General features: G+C 34.1%; 1 protein-coding gene across 1 annotated transcript; it reads left to right on the forward strand.

Moving 5' to 3' along the window:
- Positions 1-1,248: 1,248 nt before the first annotated feature.
- Positions 1,249-8,325, forward strand: LOC132636879 (carbamoyl-phosphate synthase small chain, chloroplastic-like). The gene is made up of 8 exons (XM_060353938.1): positions 1,249-1,332; positions 1,416-1,476; positions 1,558-1,625; positions 1,750-1,878; positions 1,963-2,072; positions 2,161-2,508; positions 7,153-7,318; positions 7,813-8,325. The coding sequence occupies exons 1-8, from the start codon at positions 1,293-1,295 to the stop codon at positions 7,860-7,862; spliced, it is 972 nt and encodes a 323-aa protein (XP_060209921.1). The 5' UTR covers positions 1,249-1,292; the 3' UTR covers positions 7,863-8,325.
- Positions 8,326-20,194: the final 11,869 nt, after the last annotated feature.

Genomic DNA, 20,194 nt, shown 5'->3' on the forward strand with positions numbered 1-20,194 from the left:
ATTGGAAGTTGTTGGCCTTAAGTCAACTTAAATTTTAGAGAATGCTGGACTACTTTGCTTATCAGTTTCATGGGGCTTTAGTTTGTTTGCATTCCATTATATTATCTGTGGGGTCCAGTCCCCTATCCCATATTTTAAGGAAGGAAGATTTTTCTTCCTTTGACAAAATCACATTGGTAGCAATTGTGAAATTGGCCAACAAACCAATTCTTTTGTTCACATTTTCGTGATGTAAGCGCTTACCTCATCATAGTCGTGACGTAAGCGCTTACCTCATCATAGTCGTGACGTAAGCGCTTACCTCATCAGAGGAAATTCATTCCTATAAATAGGCAGCTTATGGTTCATTTGTAATATACCAAGATCATTTGCTAAACACACCAAAATCTCAGACAATACATCTGAGTGAGAGCAAAGTGAGGTATTCCATAGACTGTAAGAAAATAGTCTGTGAAGAAAAATAGAGTGTAAGTGATATTGTAGTGAGGTGGGAAAATCAAAAGAGTGTTATTTCTTTTGAGGGTGTAGTGGTCTTAGGAGTATTTGTACTCGTTACTACACAGTGTAAAATTCCTCTATAGTGATATCAGCTGCTCCTCTTGGCCGTGGTTTTTCCCTTATTCAGAAAGGTTTCCACGTAAAATCTTGGTGTCATTATTGCTGCATTTTATTCTTGCTGATTTAACCATAAGTTAGTGTTCCGCGTTTATCACTAATACCGTGAATAATATTTTTGCGGGTCTATTTTATTCCCAACATTATCTTAGTCACACAAAAAGCGTCAAGTGAGATTTACTGTATTTTTTTGGGTTTTGGAGTCTGAGAAATATGGTGTACATATGACCATATTCGAAATCTGTTATTTTGAACATCTATATCAGCTTCTATTTCTTTGGAGAAATTCATTTAAGTGATACATTGGCTGAACTTTGAGGAATCTAGATTTTGAATCTTAGACTACAAAGTTGTGTCTTTTTCCAAAATGAATGAGGTCACGAAATGCCACTAAAAGGGAAATGATGCAGATAGGACGGAAAGTTAACAGTGTAAATCCCAGGCATATATTATCTTCGCGACCTATATTTTGGATGCTTGATGTACCTCATAGAGTTATTCAGAGAATGAAGAAAAATGAATTTATTTGCTTTTTATTTTCATCTCTTTCTACTTCTTGCCACTTTTTTCTTTTTCTGATTCTTTGAGTGTCTATTTTACGAGCTATTTTTATTTCCTGATATTACAGGTATCAGGAGATAATTACAGATTCCAGTTATGTGGGCCAGTTTGTGTTGATGACTAACCCTCATATCGGGAATACTGGGATCAATTTCGGTGCGTTTAGCGTTTGCTTCATGACTGATTGTTATTTTTGTTCAAATAATCTTTTGTGATTGTTTTGGAGTTTCTCTTGGCAGACCATGAAGAATCGATGCAGTGTTTTCTTGCCGGATTAGTCATTAGAAGTTTAAGTATCAGGTTTGGTTGTTATGCCCTGCTTTCCAAATCAGGCTTCAGACAGTATGGTGGTTGTACTTAAACTGTTGTATATTTTTTTAGCACCTCAAATTGGAGATGCACAGAGACACTTGGTGACTATTTGGCTGAAAGGAACATCATGGGTATATGTAAGTTCTATTTGTGTCCTATAGAAGACCACTTGTCATTTCGATGTCAAACTACCACTTGTCATTTTGATGTCAAACTGTGGAATTCAAATTCTCTGATATTAGCCACTCTATCATGCAACAGATGATGTCGACACTCGAGCAATTACGCGGAGATTGAGAGAAGACGGAAGCCTCATTGGAGTCTTGAGCACAGATAATTCAAAAAGTGACGAAGATCTTCTCGAAATGTCCCGTACATGGGACATTGTGGGTAAGTTACTGGCCTTGTTTCTTCCTGATTTCGGGATATTTCAAGAAAAAAGAATTTTATTATGAATGTATTACGGTTGTGTAGGTGTGGATCTAATCAGTGGTGTTTCATGCAAATCTCCTTACGAATGGGTTGATAGAACAGGTTCAGATTGGGAGTTCAATGATAATGGAAGAAATAAAGAGACTTTCAATGTCAGTATTGTTAGAGTTTATTAGATTCTGGAAAAGAACATTGTTTCTGTGAGCAAACTAATTCTTTTTACCCCTCCGGTGGATGAAGGTCGTTGCATATGATTTTGGAATCAAGCATAATATACTGCGACGCTTAGCATCCTATAACTGTAAAATCACTGTGGTTCCTTCAACATGGCCAGCATCTGAAACTCTAAAGATGAATCCTGATGGAGTTCTTTTCAGCAATGGGTCAGGAGATCCCTCTGCAGTTCCCTATGCAGTTGAAGTGGTAAAAGAACTTATCAGAAAAGTTCCTGTTTTTGGTATATGTATGGGTCACCCGTTGCTTGGTCAAGTATTGGGAGGTAAGACATTCAAAATGAAATTTGGTCACCATAGACGAAACCATCCGGTTCGAAACCTTCGAAATGGCTGTGTTGAGATCAGTGCCCAGGTATATGCTATAGAAAACTCTAGCTGATTGCTGCCATGTTGATTTCAAGTTTTCTGTACAATTGCACCTCAGTTCATCAACATTTACTTCCGTTAATTATGGTCAGCGCATACTGAAGTGATGACAGTAGTCTTTTAGTTTAAATAAGAGCTGTGTGTACTTCAGATGTGTAGCTTGTACTTAGGTCTGTGCTCTTTTGATCATTCTGACTATGAATTTTCACAAATTTAACGAACTTTTAAGTGCTAAACCATTTAAGTATTGGTGTGTTAAGTGTGCGCTGTCACCATATTTGAGTGTAATATAATTTTTAAAATATGGTAAACATCACATATTTCATACATATAGGGATTAAAGTAAGCCTGTTAACCGGTTTCAACCGGCCAGGACCAGCAACCGGTTAGAAAATCGGCCAGTTTCAGGTCAAAAAACAGGAACCGGCCACCGGTTACAGGTTAACCGGTTCCAAATTTGGAAACCGGAACAGGCCGGTTTTAAACGTAAAAAAAACGTTATTTTTATTTTTTGTATAGTATATGTATATTATAGTATTTCTTAGTATATTGTAGGTATATTTATATATGTTATATAAGTTTATAACTAAAGTTTATATATTTACTAACTAACAACATATATGTATATATATACTAAGTTATATGCTTAAGTTATAACTTTCTATTTATAACTTAAGTATATTTATACTAGATATACCTAAAATATACTAAGAATATATTTACAATATAAATATACTTAAGTTATAAAATAGAAATTTATAAACTTAGAAAAAACTTAACTTATATGCTTAGCTACTTATAATATATATATATATATATATATATATATATATATATATATATATATATATATATATATATATATACACACTTAAGTATATTTATACTAGATATACCTAAAATATACTAAGAATATATTTACAATATAAATATACTTAAGTTATAAAATAGAAATTTATAAACTTAGAAAAAACTTAACTTATATGCTTGACTACTTATAATATATATATATATATATATAACTTTCTATTTTTTAATTTAAGTAGATGTATATTATAAGTATATTCTTAGTATATTTTAGATATATTCCTAACTTAATATAAGTAAAATATGAACACAAGTAAATAGAAGAAAGCTCAATGAGCCATATAAATTATTCATTCATGGATAACATTTATTTGCAATTTGTAGTTTTTTTTTTAACTTGCAAATAATACATGAGTTGCAAAAAAGTAGTACAAGAATAAAATAAAAAAGTGTCAATCATTTGGCTAATATCCTCAATATTATATTCGGTCATTGAGATATTTTCAAAGTCTTCCATTTGGTCTATTCCACTTGCTATTAAATCTTCATTCTCTTCCTCTTCGCCTTCCACTACTTCTAAGTTTTGGTTGCGTCGCTCCGATCTAATCTAATCGCGAATGCAAACTAGTACTTGCAAGCTAAATCCGGATAATGAGTGTCTGTGATCTCCAATTTGTTGTCTTCCTTGGCTAAATGCACTTTCCGAAGCCACGGTTGATAGTTGAACCGTAAGGATATCTTGATCCATTCTTGAAAGTACCGGATCACTCGCCTTGTATTTCTTCCACCATGCTAAGACGTCCAAATCATCTAGTTAGTTGATATCTACATTTGGCTGCATCAAATAAAGGTGATATTCATCAAAGTTTGCATTATGAGAAGGAGTTGAATGTGAATGTAAAACTTTTAAATTCGACAAACCCGACAAGCCCTTTTTGCTACTTTGAGAAGTAGTGGGGCGTGGAGCAACCGGTGTAGCACTTTCTTCCAATGTAGAATAATGACCAAAAACTTTTCTAAACTCGGCATCAACGTGAGCTCAACGTCATGTAAAGATGGTTCAACTCCCTCGTCAATTTCTAAATAGTTATAAATTTGACCAACTAATCCTCTAGTATAATTGTATAAGACATTTTAAAATGAGGATTTCAAAGAAAACCTAATATAAATAAAGTTGGGATGAGAAAAAAATACTTCTTAAATTTTGTTGTCATAGAAAAAATAGCCGTTTGATAATCGGATTTATCTTTATACTCATATAAAACTCTAGCTATTTCCGTTAAGTAGGCTAAAATTCCGGTTACCGTGAGAAAGAATTGTCTAGAAAAAGCAAGAGTTGCATTATAAATTTTTTGTAAAAATTCAATACATTCCTTAACATCTTCCCAATCGTTAACATTTATCCAATCATCACTATTCGTATTAAAATGATTGTGAACTTGTTGTATGGGAATCCTATAATCATATGCTTGTTGTAACATAATGTAAGTGTAGTTCCACCTCGTGTTAACTTCTACTTGAATTTTCCTAGGTCTAAAGCCATTTTGCACACAAGAATTCTTATAATCTCTCATTTTTTGCTTATTAACATTATAAAAAATATTTTTAGCTGAGGGTTAATTTCCTTTTAAAAGATCAACCGCCTTTGTACTATTAGTAGCATTATCTAAAGCAATACAAAGTATTTTTCTATAAATGTTAAAAAATTCATAATAGTTGACATTGAATCCGCTAAAAAATTTCTGTCATGATGACCTTTCCCTTCATCATATAAAAAAGCTATAATTTCTTTTTGGATCACCCAATTATCATCAACCCAATGACATGTAATAACAAAAAATCTAACTTGTTAAGACTAAGACCCAAATCGGTGATAAGAGAAACACTACGATTTAAAGAATTAAATACATGGTGCAAATAAAATCTATATTTTTTTATATAAATCTATAATATCCGCTCTACAAGTACTTCTAGGAATACCCTCAAACAACGGATTATAACAACGTTGAATATAAGTAATAAACCCCAAATCCGAACGAAAGGAAAATGGTAGACCATCAAAAGCAACCATTTTAGCTATTTCTATACGATTTTTTTTCTTGTCATAGCTAAAATTTCTACCGGTTTGTGGGTCTATTGTTTGTTGAATACCCCCCACATTTGAACCCATTTTCTCTTCCCAAACATCCTTATGTTTAGCTTGCATATGAACCCGTTAGTGAACCCGTTCCACCGTCCTTAATAGTTTATTGCCTGAAAACAAATTCTTTTTTACATAAAGTACATGTAGCTACTTGTCTTTCCTTATCTTTAGTCATAAATTTTCAAATTCTAGCGGTTGACCGACGAGTTCTTGGAGGTTTGTCTTGTGTATGTGATTGTGCAGGACTTGAATCCCCTATGCGATTTTCGGGGGCTTGTGTTTCATCATCATCATCAATTTTATTAAAAGTGCTGGTATAGTATTGCATTACCTCATGATCTAAAAGTGGATTATTTCCACCAATATTAATACCTAAATTAGGTGTTTCGTTTACAAATGTTTCCTCATTAAACCCACCCCTAAGAATACCACTACTACCGCCACCACGTCTCACTCTCTTCGACATTATTAAATAGAATTAATTTAAATCACAAGCAAATAAATCACAAGAAAATAAATTGCAATAAAATAAACTGCTAGAATTAAATTGCGTAAATTAAATAGCGGAAAATAAAGATAGAGTTGGAACGACGGTACCAAATTGCCGGACTAATTTCCACCAAAGTGAAGGCGGCTAGAATTGCAAATCCACCAAAGCTTTGGAGCTGCTTCGGATTGTTGTAAAATCACCAACTCCACCAACAATTTTTTTTTATAATTGTAAAATTAATAATTGAAACTAGAATAAACTTTATAATATTTAATTGAGAGAAATTTAAAGTGACTAATTGTTGCAAAGTAGCTATAATTGAGAGAAATTGAGAGAAAGAAAATAGTGAATTGGTGTAGATTAAAATTGAAAATAGAGAGGGGTTTATATAGGGGTGGGAGATGGGTTAAAGTGTATAAAAAAAAAGTTTGGGGTGGGTGGGGGGGGGGGAGTGTTGGGAGGCCAAAATGGCCGTTTGGAGACGTTGGCAACGGCCATTTTTGCAAAATGGACCGTTGCTCAACGGTCCAGTCCACAACAACATTATTAAAAAAAATAAAAAAATTGACCCGTTAACCGGTCCCATATTTTGAAAATCATCCCGATAGAGATACCCGGTAGACCCGCGACCGGTTCACCGATTCCGGTTACCGGTTACCGATTTTAACCGGTCTAAGCGGACCGATTAATAGGCTTAAGGCCCTGTTTGTCCATAGATACAAAAAAATCATTTTTTTTTTTTTGAAATTTTGGAGTTGGAGTTGTGTTTGACCATAGTTTTTGAAATTGTAGTTTTTAGTGAAATGTAGTTGTAAAAAGGTGATTTTTTTTTGAAATACAAGTTTTTTGAGTTTTTGGTATTCCGGACTACAACTTCAAGTTGTATTCGGAATTCTCATGGTCAAACGCTGATTCCGGAAAAAAGTGAAAAAAAGTTTCGGGAATAAAGTGAATAATTCTTATAGAGAAACGGGGGCTTAGATTAAAGACACACTTTAGTTAATTGAAGATTAAATGTGCGTAACCACATATTATTAGGATTAAAACCAGAATATAGCAATAATTGAGGGACCAAAAGTGGAATTATCCCTAAATAATATAGACTTCAGATGTGTAGCTTGGGTGTTCACTTATAAATAATAGTCATAAAAGTTAAATATTTTATAATCTTGATGAATTTCCATTTTCAGAATCATAACTATGCTGTTGACCCCGAGTCTCTTCCAGAGGGTGTAGAGGTGACTCATGTAAATTTAAATGATGGAAGTTGTGCTGGTCTTGTCTCCTCTAAGATGAAGCTCATGTCACTTCAATACCATCCTGAAGCATCTCCAGGGCCTCATGATTCAGATCCTGGTAAAATATCCTATTTCCTTTATACAACAAACTTCAGCAAATTTGTTCAGTGGCTGTCCTTAACTGTAAACTTTCAACAAACATTGCCTTCTATTATGAGGATTGACGAAAACAATAAGTACAATCTTGAGAATAATGATGTCACATCCAATAACTTCTAGAAAATAAAATTTCTGAAGAACTACTTTATTTTGATTAATCCTAATCTAGGATTCTGCTGTCTAAGGGTGTGTTTGATAGGAAGGAAAATGTTTTCTAGGAAAACAAGTGGGTTTCTTACTTATTCTCTAGTGTTCGGTAATGAAGTAAAAAGAATATTATCCCAAGAGCATTTATATGTAATCTAGCAAAACACTATGAGGGTGCGATGGGGTGAGGAGTGTGGGTGGCAGGGGGGTGGGATGGTCAACATTGGGGATTGGGGACGATGGGTGGGTGCGGAGGAGGCATAATTATGTCAAAATACTCATCGTATCCTTTCTTTACCTCGGCAGTATTTGGAGAATTTATACAACTCATGAAGCAAGAAAAAGTGAAGGCATAAGTCAATCTATGTTGCTCAGACTCTTCAAAATTGTCGACGGGTACATGTTGGATCCTCCAAAATTAATCCTTTTTAGAGGATCCGGCATGAGTGCGGAAACACTTTTGGAGAGTCCGAGAAATTTAGAAGCCGATCACCTTGAGGCTGAAGCAGTAGTTTGTAAGATATGTTTGAAGGAACCACATTCCGAAAAGGAGAAATTTTATGAGATTTGCCATCAAGAAGTCAGAGCAATCTGTTGTGTTGCACCGCTTCTTGCCATAAATCAAGTCAGAGCAATCCGCCGTGCTGCACTTTTTGCAATTATATTGATGGATATATATGTATGGTTCTAAGTTTTGTCAAGTATAGGCTGTGACTTTGTCCAGTCTCAAAGACATATTACTACTAAGTATTTATTTTGTATAAGACTACTCTGTGTCTGTGGTCTGGTACTTGTAATAATACACTTGTTTCTAGCAAATGTCGCTTAGCGTTCTGTTTAAGTTGCTGTTGTGGTTTGAGGTACTACTAGGGAAAGGGCTGTCTCTTTTCTTGCAGGATATTATATTAACATCATACTACATATTTCTCTCTTTTATAGCACAATAAACAAAGGGAAAGATCTGTGTGGTGCATGGAATTATAAAAAGCGTTGTTATACAGGCAATCATATACCAGTGCCGAAAACAACATTCTCATTGATTTCCCAATCCTGCACATATTAATTAGTATGTAACTGGCACTTTTGGACAAGTTTAGGCCTAGGTGGAATCAAGACGATTGTAAGAGCTAATAGTTGTATTTCTAAATTTAATAGTTGTGTATATTTAATAAAATTCTTAACTCCCATACGCAACTCATCCTGATTTTGACTGATTTGGACAAGTTTAGGCCTGAGTTTATGGTAATAAGATTGTCGGATAGATCAGATGAATTGTCATTTTAGTACAAACTCAGGAATGCTTATGCCTTTTTCTTTCTATTTTATATAACACTAACGATAACCTTGAATCCAAGTTATCCTTTTTGGACGAGAAGAACAATTTATTGTTCTGAAAACATATCCTATCCTAAGTAAGGTTTGGCTTTGGAATTTGGAATTTTGAAGTTGGAGTTGAAGATGAAGTTGTGTTTGGTTATGGTTTTTGCAAAGAACATTTGATTGTTTGAATGTACTGAAAGTAAAAGAAGTGAAAAAAAATATTTAGGTGTTTTTCAAATTTCAAATATAACAACTTAAAATTATATTTAAAATTTTCATGGTCAAACATTGATTTTCAAATAAAGTGCGAAAAAGTGAAAAATTCTTATGGCCGAACGGGTCCTTATATATTCAAGAAACAAAAAGAAAGTAAAAGGAAAAAGAAACTTTTAACAAACCAAAAAGGAAGGAGGGGAAAATCTGCGAATCTAGAAAGTCAGAGACAAAATTATAAAGACAGCCAGCCACAAAGGTGAAAGAGCAGGCTACTTCTTAAACTATTCATTTAGATTTTAGCAGCCTTTTGCCTTTCAATACAATCCAACATTCTGCCTTCCATATTCCCGGCATAATCATTAATCTAAACACACATTTATTAAATCCTTGCTTAACCACACATTGATGCTTGCTTCTATTTATAAGCATTCAGTATTCAGAATTTACTCGTAGTGTGTTTTGTATATAGTTCATTAATTAAAGTGGAAAACATTTTGAGTTAGGAATGTTTTTTTTATTTTCAGAATTTAAACCCGAGATTTCTAATTAAAATAATATTTTTCAGTTTAATTCACCACCTTTCTTCGTCACAATATATTAATGATAGCTTTTTTACTTCAATCATAAAGTGCAAAAAAAGATAAGAAAAGCATTACATTCATCAATCATCATAGTTGTCTCGTGTGAAAGATCTAGTATTCATCATATATAGTTGATTTTTCTGCAGTAAAGTGACCATTAAATTAAACTATGTTTTCTTCTTGCGTGGGGGTGGGTTGCGGGGGAGGGGGTAGGCATGTACTTGAGAGAAACTGTTCCATTTGAAATATTTTGTGCAACTAAAAAGCTAAGACAATATAATTATCTTTATATCAACAAAACAAAAACAAAAAAAGTAAAAAAGACTAATACACAACAAGTTCACCTCATCTAATGAGATTGAGGCTATAAATGGATGATGTTATAAATAATACACCATAATCTTCATATAGTGTCACACTTATAGTTTGTATTATGTGATGGCATGTTTTGAAAGAGCGAAATAGAAATGCGATTGAAAAAAATGTCTTATCTATTGATGCTATGCAAACATATAAGTGATTATGTAAGGGAAATTATTGAAACATCCCTAATCAAGATTGTTATATCCAAACAAGTCAATTTAACCCTTGTGCAGAAAAAATTAATTAAGGTGAATATTGATGACATCGTCAAAACTCAAATTGGATATGTTGTTTTTGATGAATTTATTAAAATATCAAGGAAAAGATGCTAGGATATTCATGTAAGTTTAAATCTATTTCAAGCCTTGTTGTAGAACTATATATGGATTATCAAACAAGAGCTAAGACTAACAAAAAAAAATCTGAGATATAAAGAACTGAAAATGAAAACAGACTGCGCGCGTGCGGTCAAACTTATAAAAAAGAGAATATACAATGTTACTTTCTTAGGACTAAAATTGAAGATTATAAAAATATTTACTTGAAGCAAACAAGGTCATGTCTAATATATTTGGAAGGAGGTAAACCAAATACATACATTTTCTGGCGAATAAAAGTTACACACGCAAAGAATAAGATTTGACAATTTGGGAGAATATGTTAAGGAAGTTGAAGTCTGATATATCATAATTAACTAGAAATCATTGCATCGTGTACTTTATCTTTCAATTAATGTACAACACACGAAATCAACTAAAACAATAATCTATCTATATATCTATATCTATATCTATCTTTATTATTATAAAAGCATGAATATAAATATTGGTTGACCAAAATAATCTTAAATTATTAAATGACTTTAATACCCTTTCTGTTACTACTAATGTTACTAATTACTAATTCTATTTCGATTGAACTACCTCCTAAGCTATTACTACTAACATTAATAATTACTAATTAATTCTATTTCGATTGAACTACCTCCTAAGCTCTTCAACTATCTAACTTTTTTACTACCCCCAAAGGTCGTCTATTATTTTTAAAACTTGCAAATCCTATTTCTGAACTACCTACAAACCTTACTAACTAATCCTATTTTTGTTGGACTAACTAATTGAGCTTTAAAATCATAGAACACGATGCATGTAATATATATATCCAATGCGTATATGTAGGTTATGATGCGTTTGTCTAATGAGTACATGTAGGTTATGATGCGTGTGTCTATCTTTTAGGGCCATATTTCTGCTATTACTAGGTCTTCATGCAAGTAGAAATTTATCATTTTTATATATGTTTTATAATATTAGACATGAGATACACCTGCAACGCACTTATGATATATGACTCGACACATCTAAATATGCATGGAGAGTCATATATCACAGTGATAATTAATATATCATATGTTTTGAGTCATATATCACGGTGATAATTAATATAGGACATGTGTTGAGTCATATATCATAGTGATATTTGTTGGTTGGATACGAGGATTTGGAGTGCAGTTTATAGTTCACGAGAACTCAATAACTTTTGTTCAGGTCCTATACATGTATTAAATTTTTTTATTAAATATTTATAAATATATAATTGTGAACACAAACAATTCTATATGTTAACTTGAGGTCGTTATAAGAGCTCATAGGCTTCAAATCCTAGATAGCCGCATAAAAGCACGAATATATATGCTGGTTGATCAAAATATCCTTTAAATAAAATTGAACGACTTTTATACCTTAAATTATTTAAATTAATTTTTACAAGAAGTCATAAGAAAAGGATTCAAGTGAAAATTTTACACGTTAAAGATAAAGAGTTGTAGTAGAATTGGAATTCAATTGTCGTAGAAGAAGAGTTCAGAACGAAAAAGGAATTGGTTTTGGAGAAGGCTACGTATTTATCATGTAAGAAAAAGGGATGAGCAATAAGGGATCAAATTAATAATATTTCTTGAATTTTGTTTTATGTTTTTCGTTAGTTTTTCCTTTTAAAATTTAGTGGTATGTTTCCCTGGAATACCCATGTGCTTTGTTAACAATAATTTTCTTTCTTTTATGTATATAATAATTGATTCTTCAGATAATTAATATATTGTTTGGAAATCAAAGTCTTAGTAAGGTTTATCAAATTAATAAAAAATGGAGGGGACTATACCATATTCTTAGACTAAACATTGTGTCGATGGAAGATTATGAGACCAAATATTTGTGCCTAATGGAATTACAGTAGTTATTTTATATAATCATTCAATATATATATTTAAGGTTTTTTCTTTCAATTTAAATATTATTTGTAGAGTACAAGTAATATAGGATTTGTTAGCCTAAAGGTTTATTCACTTATTTTGCGAGTTCTAATGACAATGTAATATCAAAAATTTAAGAGACCTGCAATAGTTACAAATCTCTCTAATAGTATTATTTATAGATTAATTGAAAGTCTAACTAAACTTAAATTTTGAGTTTCAAGAAAATTATGATCTTCCAACTGGATTTTTCTTATGGGAAGCAACAGTCCTCCTAACATTTAAGGGCACAACCAATTTCATTCAGCCACCAAATAGTTAAACGAATTGGAGACTATCTGATACATATATAATTATTAGTACTTTCTCACTTTCTCATTTATTAATTAAAAATATTCTGTTATAACTGAAGACATAATAACCTTCTTTAGGTAGGTTGTGGAAACGACACAATGCATGTCATGATTTATTCATGTGTGTTGTTGCAACAATTTCATATCGAGTTGTAAATGCAAAATTATTTTATCGTCAATGTTGTGCGCTTCAACAATTTCATATAGAGTTGTACTTTAGTATCTAACCGTCAATGTTGTGTGCTTCAACTCAACATCAACTGTTAACTATTCTACTTTGCAGCATAAAAATTCCCATTCAATAAATAACAACTAACAAAAAGATGAAATTCTATACCAATCAAAATTTGTTGTGGGAGAAGTATGAGATTGATATTATAGTTTTTAAAAGTGGTAAAATTTTAGCTGAGGCATAAATAATAGTAGGTGATTTCTTCTTATCTATCAAATTTTGGTGAGCAGAATTAGTCGATATCTCTGCTGGTGGAGGTAACAGATATCCTATAAAATTAATCAAAATACGTAGCTGCCCGAACACACAATTATTAACAAAAGAGCTAAAACTTGCACTTTCTATTTTCTTATATTTTTACTTGTAACTTAAATAAATGTTTTAAATTTATGTATTGTGTTAAAAGTTTATTCCCTTTGTATATAAATTTTATACTAATTGTAGGAGTTACGCGTGCGAGAAAATATAAGACATAAAATAAAACGAGCGTGAATTCTATTAAGATAAGAGTACGAGCATTTATATTGTTGTTTCACTTGGTTAAGTGGGATATGAAAACTTTGAGTTCTCACCTGTGATGAGTGAAACTTTTGATCCATATAATTCGCGTGAAATATTTATGGACGAACATGCTACCACATATATTTTTTCTCAGGGTATATTTGATTTCTTCGGCAAACAAATGATTGATATTTTTTAATTTTGCGTAATAGCAATTTTAAGCATAATGAAACTAAATAAAATATATGGTCACGAGCTCAATTCCTATTATATTGTTGACTTATTTAGTCATAACATGTTTTTCCACGTAGGTAAAAACATAAAGGATATATACCAAAAATAATATTTAATGAGAAGTATTAAGTGGTTACGAACAAATACTATTTTAGAATCTTATAAAATAAATAATATGTAATTTCAAATAACGTCACCTAACTTTTGAGAGATCGACAGGGGATAACATGCAGGGCACGTGCATAGAGACTAGTCTATCTATTAAAAGCACGAAGGGACTTAAAAATGTCGATTGAATTTTTTGTCCTTCATTAAAAGACTTCGCGATGGACAAAACAGTAACTTAATAATTTTCTTATTAAATATATGTGTAATTATGCATAAACATCAATAATATATATTTTTGAAAAAATAGAAATCAAGGCTGTAAAGGACTCTAACTTAAAAGTCCAGGTCCAATATTAGAAGTTGAATACCACCCTGCATATTCAAGAACCGCTCTTGAAGTTTATTATATCCACCATGTTCAGTTTTTCTATTTAGTTTTATTGTATAATGTTAAATTTTGTGCAATGATTTTCAATATTGAACGATTTAGTTTATTGCATCCGCCAATCTCTGTTTTTCTTATACCTTGGGATGCTTATTGAAGTGTGTTGCCTAGGTTTGTTGATTTCAAATAACTTTCACGTTGGATAAAATTATAATTTTAAGTAAATAAAATATTGGTTATTAAATATTTCCTTATTCGAATTATGTAAGAATTTCTAATATTTAAAACTTTAAATCAATTAGAATCTATCTAATATAAATAATAAATAATCAACACCGAATCATTTAATGATTAATATTTTAGTATAGGCTTTTCAATTATGTCCCTAAAATTTAGTACTTCTTTCCATATCGTTTAGGTTTAGGAGTCCTTTTTTCAGTGACCATACCAAAAAAATTTGTTCCACTTTCAATTTCTTTTGAAACGTAGGAGTCCTTTTTATTCTTCCGAGTGGCTTTTGAAATTGTTAGAAAACAATCGAAGAGTCCTTTCTTAGGAATAAATAGTTATCCTATAATTTAGGACTTTTTTCTATATCTTTTAGGTTTAAAAGTCCTACCACCGAGATACACAAAAATTTACAGACTTATGTGAGGACCCACCATGTCATCATGCCATATAGGTGCCACTTGACACATATATTTGCCATGTGGAATGATTACATAAGAGGAAGAGTAGATATTATGGGAAGATTCTAGAGATATAGGGAGATTTCCCTTGGAAGACCCTAGAATTTCATGAATTTACATGGAAAGTCTTTGAAATACTCTAGTTGTGTAGAGATTTCTAGACTAGGAGCTTATTAGTAAATATGTAGGGACTTGTATAATAATTATTATTTACATATTAGTCACTAGGTGAGTAGTATAAATAGGAGGGTCATTCATTTGTAAAATCATCAAGCAAAATCAATCAAGTCTTCTATAATAAAAAGTTTCCTTAGCAAATTTCTCTTGTCTTTCTCAATTACTATTCCCTTAGCAATCTTGAGTGTAGTAAAGTAGGCTGACTTGGCATAGCAAGATCGTGAGCAAGTTGTGCAAGAACGTGAGCGAGTTGTTAAGTGTCGTATGTTCGCTTAGTTGAAGACTAAGGACGTGACAACGTGGTATCAGAGCGAAGGTTATGACTCAGGGAATTACAAACGACGGAGAAATCAACACTGCTAAAACCCAGCCAACGTCATCCAGGATGCTGCTGGCAAGAAAGGCTGTAACAAAAAGAGGATTGCTACCAACCAGAGCCAAGAGGTGCTACCAGAGGTTGTGTCAAATGAAGGGATTACATCCCAAGAACCATCTGCCACTAAGGCGAGCGAGGATGACGTGGAGGTCCTGTCTGAGGACGCCTCGCTCAGTAAAGAGTGGGTTATGAAGGTTAATGTGGGGATGGACGCATCGACATATTTGGCCAACGTTTGGGCAAAGTGGTGGGCACTCTTAGCGTTCTTAAGAGGCATACTCTTGAAGAAATTGAAAGCATCCGAAATGAGTTGGAGGGGCGTATGCAGGCTGAGATTGAGGTAAAGCAAACTATCACTGCCTTAGAGTGCAGACTCATGGAGGCGTTGAGTACTATCGATGCTGAAGGCAAAGATAGTGGCACTTGAAGAGCAGGTCAACGTTGGTGTGACCGAGGCAACCAACAATGTTGTCGTGACGAGGGAGGCTAAGATCGAGGCTCCCAAGCCACCAGTGTTCAAAGGGGTTCGTGATGCACAAGAGGTGGAGAAATTTTTTTTGGCACTTGGAGAACTATTTTAGGCATGGAAAAGTGAGGGACGATGAGGCCAAGATCAACACCGCTATGTTGTACCTAACAGAGACTGCCATGCTATGGTGGAGAAGAAAGGTTGCCGATGCTGACACAGGTCTATGCACTCAGTTTAAGAACGACTTCAAGCGACAGTTCTTAGCAAGTAATATCTTGTACGAGGAAAGGCGCAAATTTGCTAAAAAACTGCAAAAAATCGACGGACAACCGACTCCCTGCGTCGATTTTTTACATTTCTAATTTTTTTTTTAATTAGAAAACCTACGGACGTCGTCGGTTTTTTTGGCAGAATTTTGAAAATATATATCCGCAAAAAAAAAACTGACGCCGCACATCGGTTTTATTAAAAAAAAAAAAATTAATATAAAATCGACGGACGACGTAGGTTTTATTTTTAAAAATATTTTAAATAATATGCAATTCAATTTGTTTTTTTAAATAATAAAATTTTTTTTTAGGAAATTGACGGACAGGGTCGGTTTCCATTTTTTTTTAAAATTTTTGGGTCAAATTTGGTCAAACGTGTGGGAAAAACCGACGGAAAAGGTCGGTTTTGTCCGTCGGTTTTTCTTTAAAAAATTTCCAGACGGGTTTTCATACCCATTTCTTCTCCTCTTCCCAATTAAACTCCCATTCCCCTCAAACCCTAGCTACCTGCCGCCCCCTTCCCCTCCGCCCAGCCCTGCTGCCCATTTCCCCGCCGCCCAGCGCCGCCGCCTGCGCAGCCCATCCCCACCAACCCCAGACCCGTTTTGAAGTTAATTAATTGAGGTTAGTTTCTCTTAAATTAGGGCTTTTAAAATTCTTTTAATTTTAGTTTTATTTGTAGATTTTAGGCCTAATGCTAATCTATTTTGCTTTGGAAAACATCATTTGCAATGTTATTATTGTTGAATTTGTGAAAAAAAATGTAAACTTTATTTGACTAGTTTACTTGTCATTTTTTTTTTTTGGCTTGAGATTGTGCTATATTTCATGTTTTTTGTCAATGTATTTGTGTTAGCTTAGTTATCATTCTTTGTAATATTATTAGAATTGTTATTGATCATTCCAAATTAGAATTAGTTGAGATTGTGCTTTTCAAAGTTAGAATTGTTAAGTTATAGTATTTCTATAACCTCAATACTAAAATGTAGATTTTATTTTTCTAGATTTACTTTTCAATTTTTAGAATTGGTTGAAATTGTGCTTTTCAAAGTTAGAATTATTAAGTTATGTTAGAATTATTAAGTTATAATATTTCTATAACCTCAAAACTAAAATGTAGACTTTATTTGACTAGATTTACTTTTCAATTTTTAGAATTAAAGTTAGAATCCATAAGTTATTAAAGTTAGAATTGTTATTGAGAATTCAACGTTAGAATTGGTTGGGATTGTGCTTTTCAAAATTATATTAAAGTTAGAATTTGTAAATTATTAAAGTTAGAATTGTTATTGAGAATTCAAAGTTAGAAGTGGTTGGGATTGTGTTGTCTTAAGTTATATTTTAAGTTAGAATTCTTAAGTTATAATATATTTCTATAACCTCAATAATTTATGAGTATATTTTTGTAGATGGAGCGTATGTGGATGTATAATATGAATAATAGTAATAGTTTACTTGATAATAATACAATTCTATACTTGTTAAATTTTTAGCTACGATCAATATATCATTATTGAGTTATTAATTTTATGTATGCAGATGTCATCAGGTAGTAGTGATGAAGGTAGAGGTAGAGGTAGAGGTAGAAGTAGAGCTGGAGGTACTAGTAAGAGAAAAGATAAGAGACCTATAGTCAGTCCATTCCGTCTGCTCCACATATGCAGTCTACCCCGCCTCCTATTTTTATGCCTGGCTCTTCTATACAGGCCCAGTCTGGTCAGTGGGTCTTTCAGCCGGCACCACCTCAGCCGGCATCATTTACCTATCCTACTTCTATACCTATACCTATGTATTGCCCACCACGTGGCAGATCTCCTAGCACATCAGCCACTTTGTCTCCTTCTCCAAATAGTACACCTCTAAGTGTATCTAATTTGCGCCTTAGAGATAGCAGCTCTGAGCCTGAGTTACTGCCATTCAACCAGTCTCAGACCCATCTTCATCCTCCTGCACCTGCACCTGCACCTGCTCCTGCTCCTGCACCTGCACCGGCTCTTATACAGGCACCGATATATCATGGTTTACATCCGCGAGATAGAGATGCGACGGGTAAAATTTTCATCGTGCCTGAGGGAGCTGGGTAATATTGTCTTTTATTAAGTTTTCCTAAAGTTTTTTTTTCATCTTAATCTAATATGCATTAAATTCTTTAACTGCAGGTTCTATCCAGATCACGACACTACAAAAGTCTTGCTGGATGTTATTCGGAGGCGTCCGAGGCGGATAACATCCAGCAATACTTTTGTAGAGCAGTTAGGGGAGTACAAAAGTGTAGAGCGTACGGTCTAGGCCTAAGGAACAACTTAAGTCGCCTTCGATCAGGATTGCGAGGTGAAGGGTCTTCTCGACAAGCCGAGGGAGTTGATAGTGTTCAGCTTGCAGCTATAGCACAGCAAATTGCTGAACTTAATAGGAAATTAGTTGAGACTGAGGCAAAAAGAGTTGAGGAAAGTAACACCATGAAAGCGAGCTTTGAATCGCTCATGGCACAAGTTAAAAGCCACATTGCATGTGGACAATTTGGTGTGCCCCCTTCTCCCGCCCCCTCCGACCCAGAAGATGATGATGACGGTGATTACGTAGCCCGGACACCGGATGATCAGTTGTAGTAGTTTTGATTTAATAATGGACTTATGTTAAAACTAGTTAATTGTACTTTTGGTTGGACATTTAAATATTTCTGAACTTTGAAGGTCTATTTAGATCGTATTTGATGTGTTTAGATAGCGTTTGATGAGTTTTATTATTACTTAGGGTGATTTTATGTGTTATAGCACTTTCAGAATTGATTTGGAGCATTTTAATGCTAGTTTTGAGCAGCTTTTGGTACTGGTTTCTGTGCAGGTGTGGCTGCAGAAAATGCATGAATTGCATGCAGGAAATTTCCAGAAAACCGACGGAAAACCGATTCAGTCCGTCGGTTTTCTGGAAATAAATTCTTAAATTTTATGAAAAAACCGACATAGTCCGTCGATTTTTTAAATTTTTTAAATTTATTGGATAAAACCCGACGGACTACGTAACCGACGCTATCTATCGGAAAAAACCGACGTTGTCCGTCGGTTTCCAAAAAGCGAGATTATGTAAACCGACGGACCGTAAAGGGTCGGTTTCCCGTCGGTTTCATTAAAAAAAACCGACGCGGTCCGTCGGTTTTCGTCGTCGATTTTCCCCCTTTTTTTAGTAGTGAAACATAGGGAGTTGAAGCAAACGGGGAGCACATGATACTATGTCAAGGAGTTTACCACCCTTACGCTTCAAATTCCCAACCTCACCAATGATGACTTATTGCTTCAATTTATAGACGGGTTGCAAAATTGGGCTTAGCAAGAGTTGGAACGCCGTCAAGTCGCAGACATAGACCAAGCCATAGTAGAGGCCGAGTCTTTGATGGACTTTAGGCATGAAAAGCATGACAAAGTCAAAGGCAATAAGTCAAGGGGTAGCGATGCCAAAAGCGGGGGAGACCTTGGCGAGAGCAAGGAGTCGCAACAACCATACTCCAAGACTCAAAATGCGAACAAGTTTGATGGCAAGAAGTCAAGTGGTCGTCAGGGCTATGCCGAAAAGAAGGCACAAAATGAGAAGGAGGGATGCTACTTATGCAAAGGACCGCACGACTTCAAAAATTGCCCTAACCTGAGGAGCCTTAGCACTATGGTGCGTGATAGTCACGAGCAGATGCAAGAACAGAGTACGGGAATCGCACAGTTGGGGACGATTAGACTATGTGGCACTGTCACAAAGCAAGATAGTCAAACCACCAATAATAAAAACCAGTACGTGGATCGCACCATTATTAACAAGCCCGCTCGTGCACTAGTAGACACTGGGGTGACTCATAATTTTATGACCGAGGCCGTAGCAAAGAGACTAGAGTTGAAGCTCGCTCCAATTAATGCCTTTGTCAAGACCGTGAATGTTAAGCCAGAAAATGCTCGTGGTGTAGCCAATGGAGTTGGTATCAAATTGGGCGATTAGAAAGGTATGACAAACTTTACCACCACTACTATGGATATCTTTGACATTGTTTTGGGGCAAGAATTCTTTAGACATTTCCATGCGATGATCGATCCCTACCTCCAATGTCTCTTGGTCATGGAGCGAGAAGGCGCTTGCATGGTGCCTACAGTAACTATGTCGCATGGACAGGACCATGCACAA

This window comes from Lycium barbarum, chromosome 4 (assembly GCF_019175385.1).
Source record: "Lycium barbarum isolate Lr01 chromosome 4, ASM1917538v2, whole genome shotgun sequence".
Classification (NCBI taxonomy): domain Eukaryota; kingdom Viridiplantae; phylum Streptophyta; class Magnoliopsida; order Solanales; family Solanaceae; genus Lycium; species Lycium barbarum.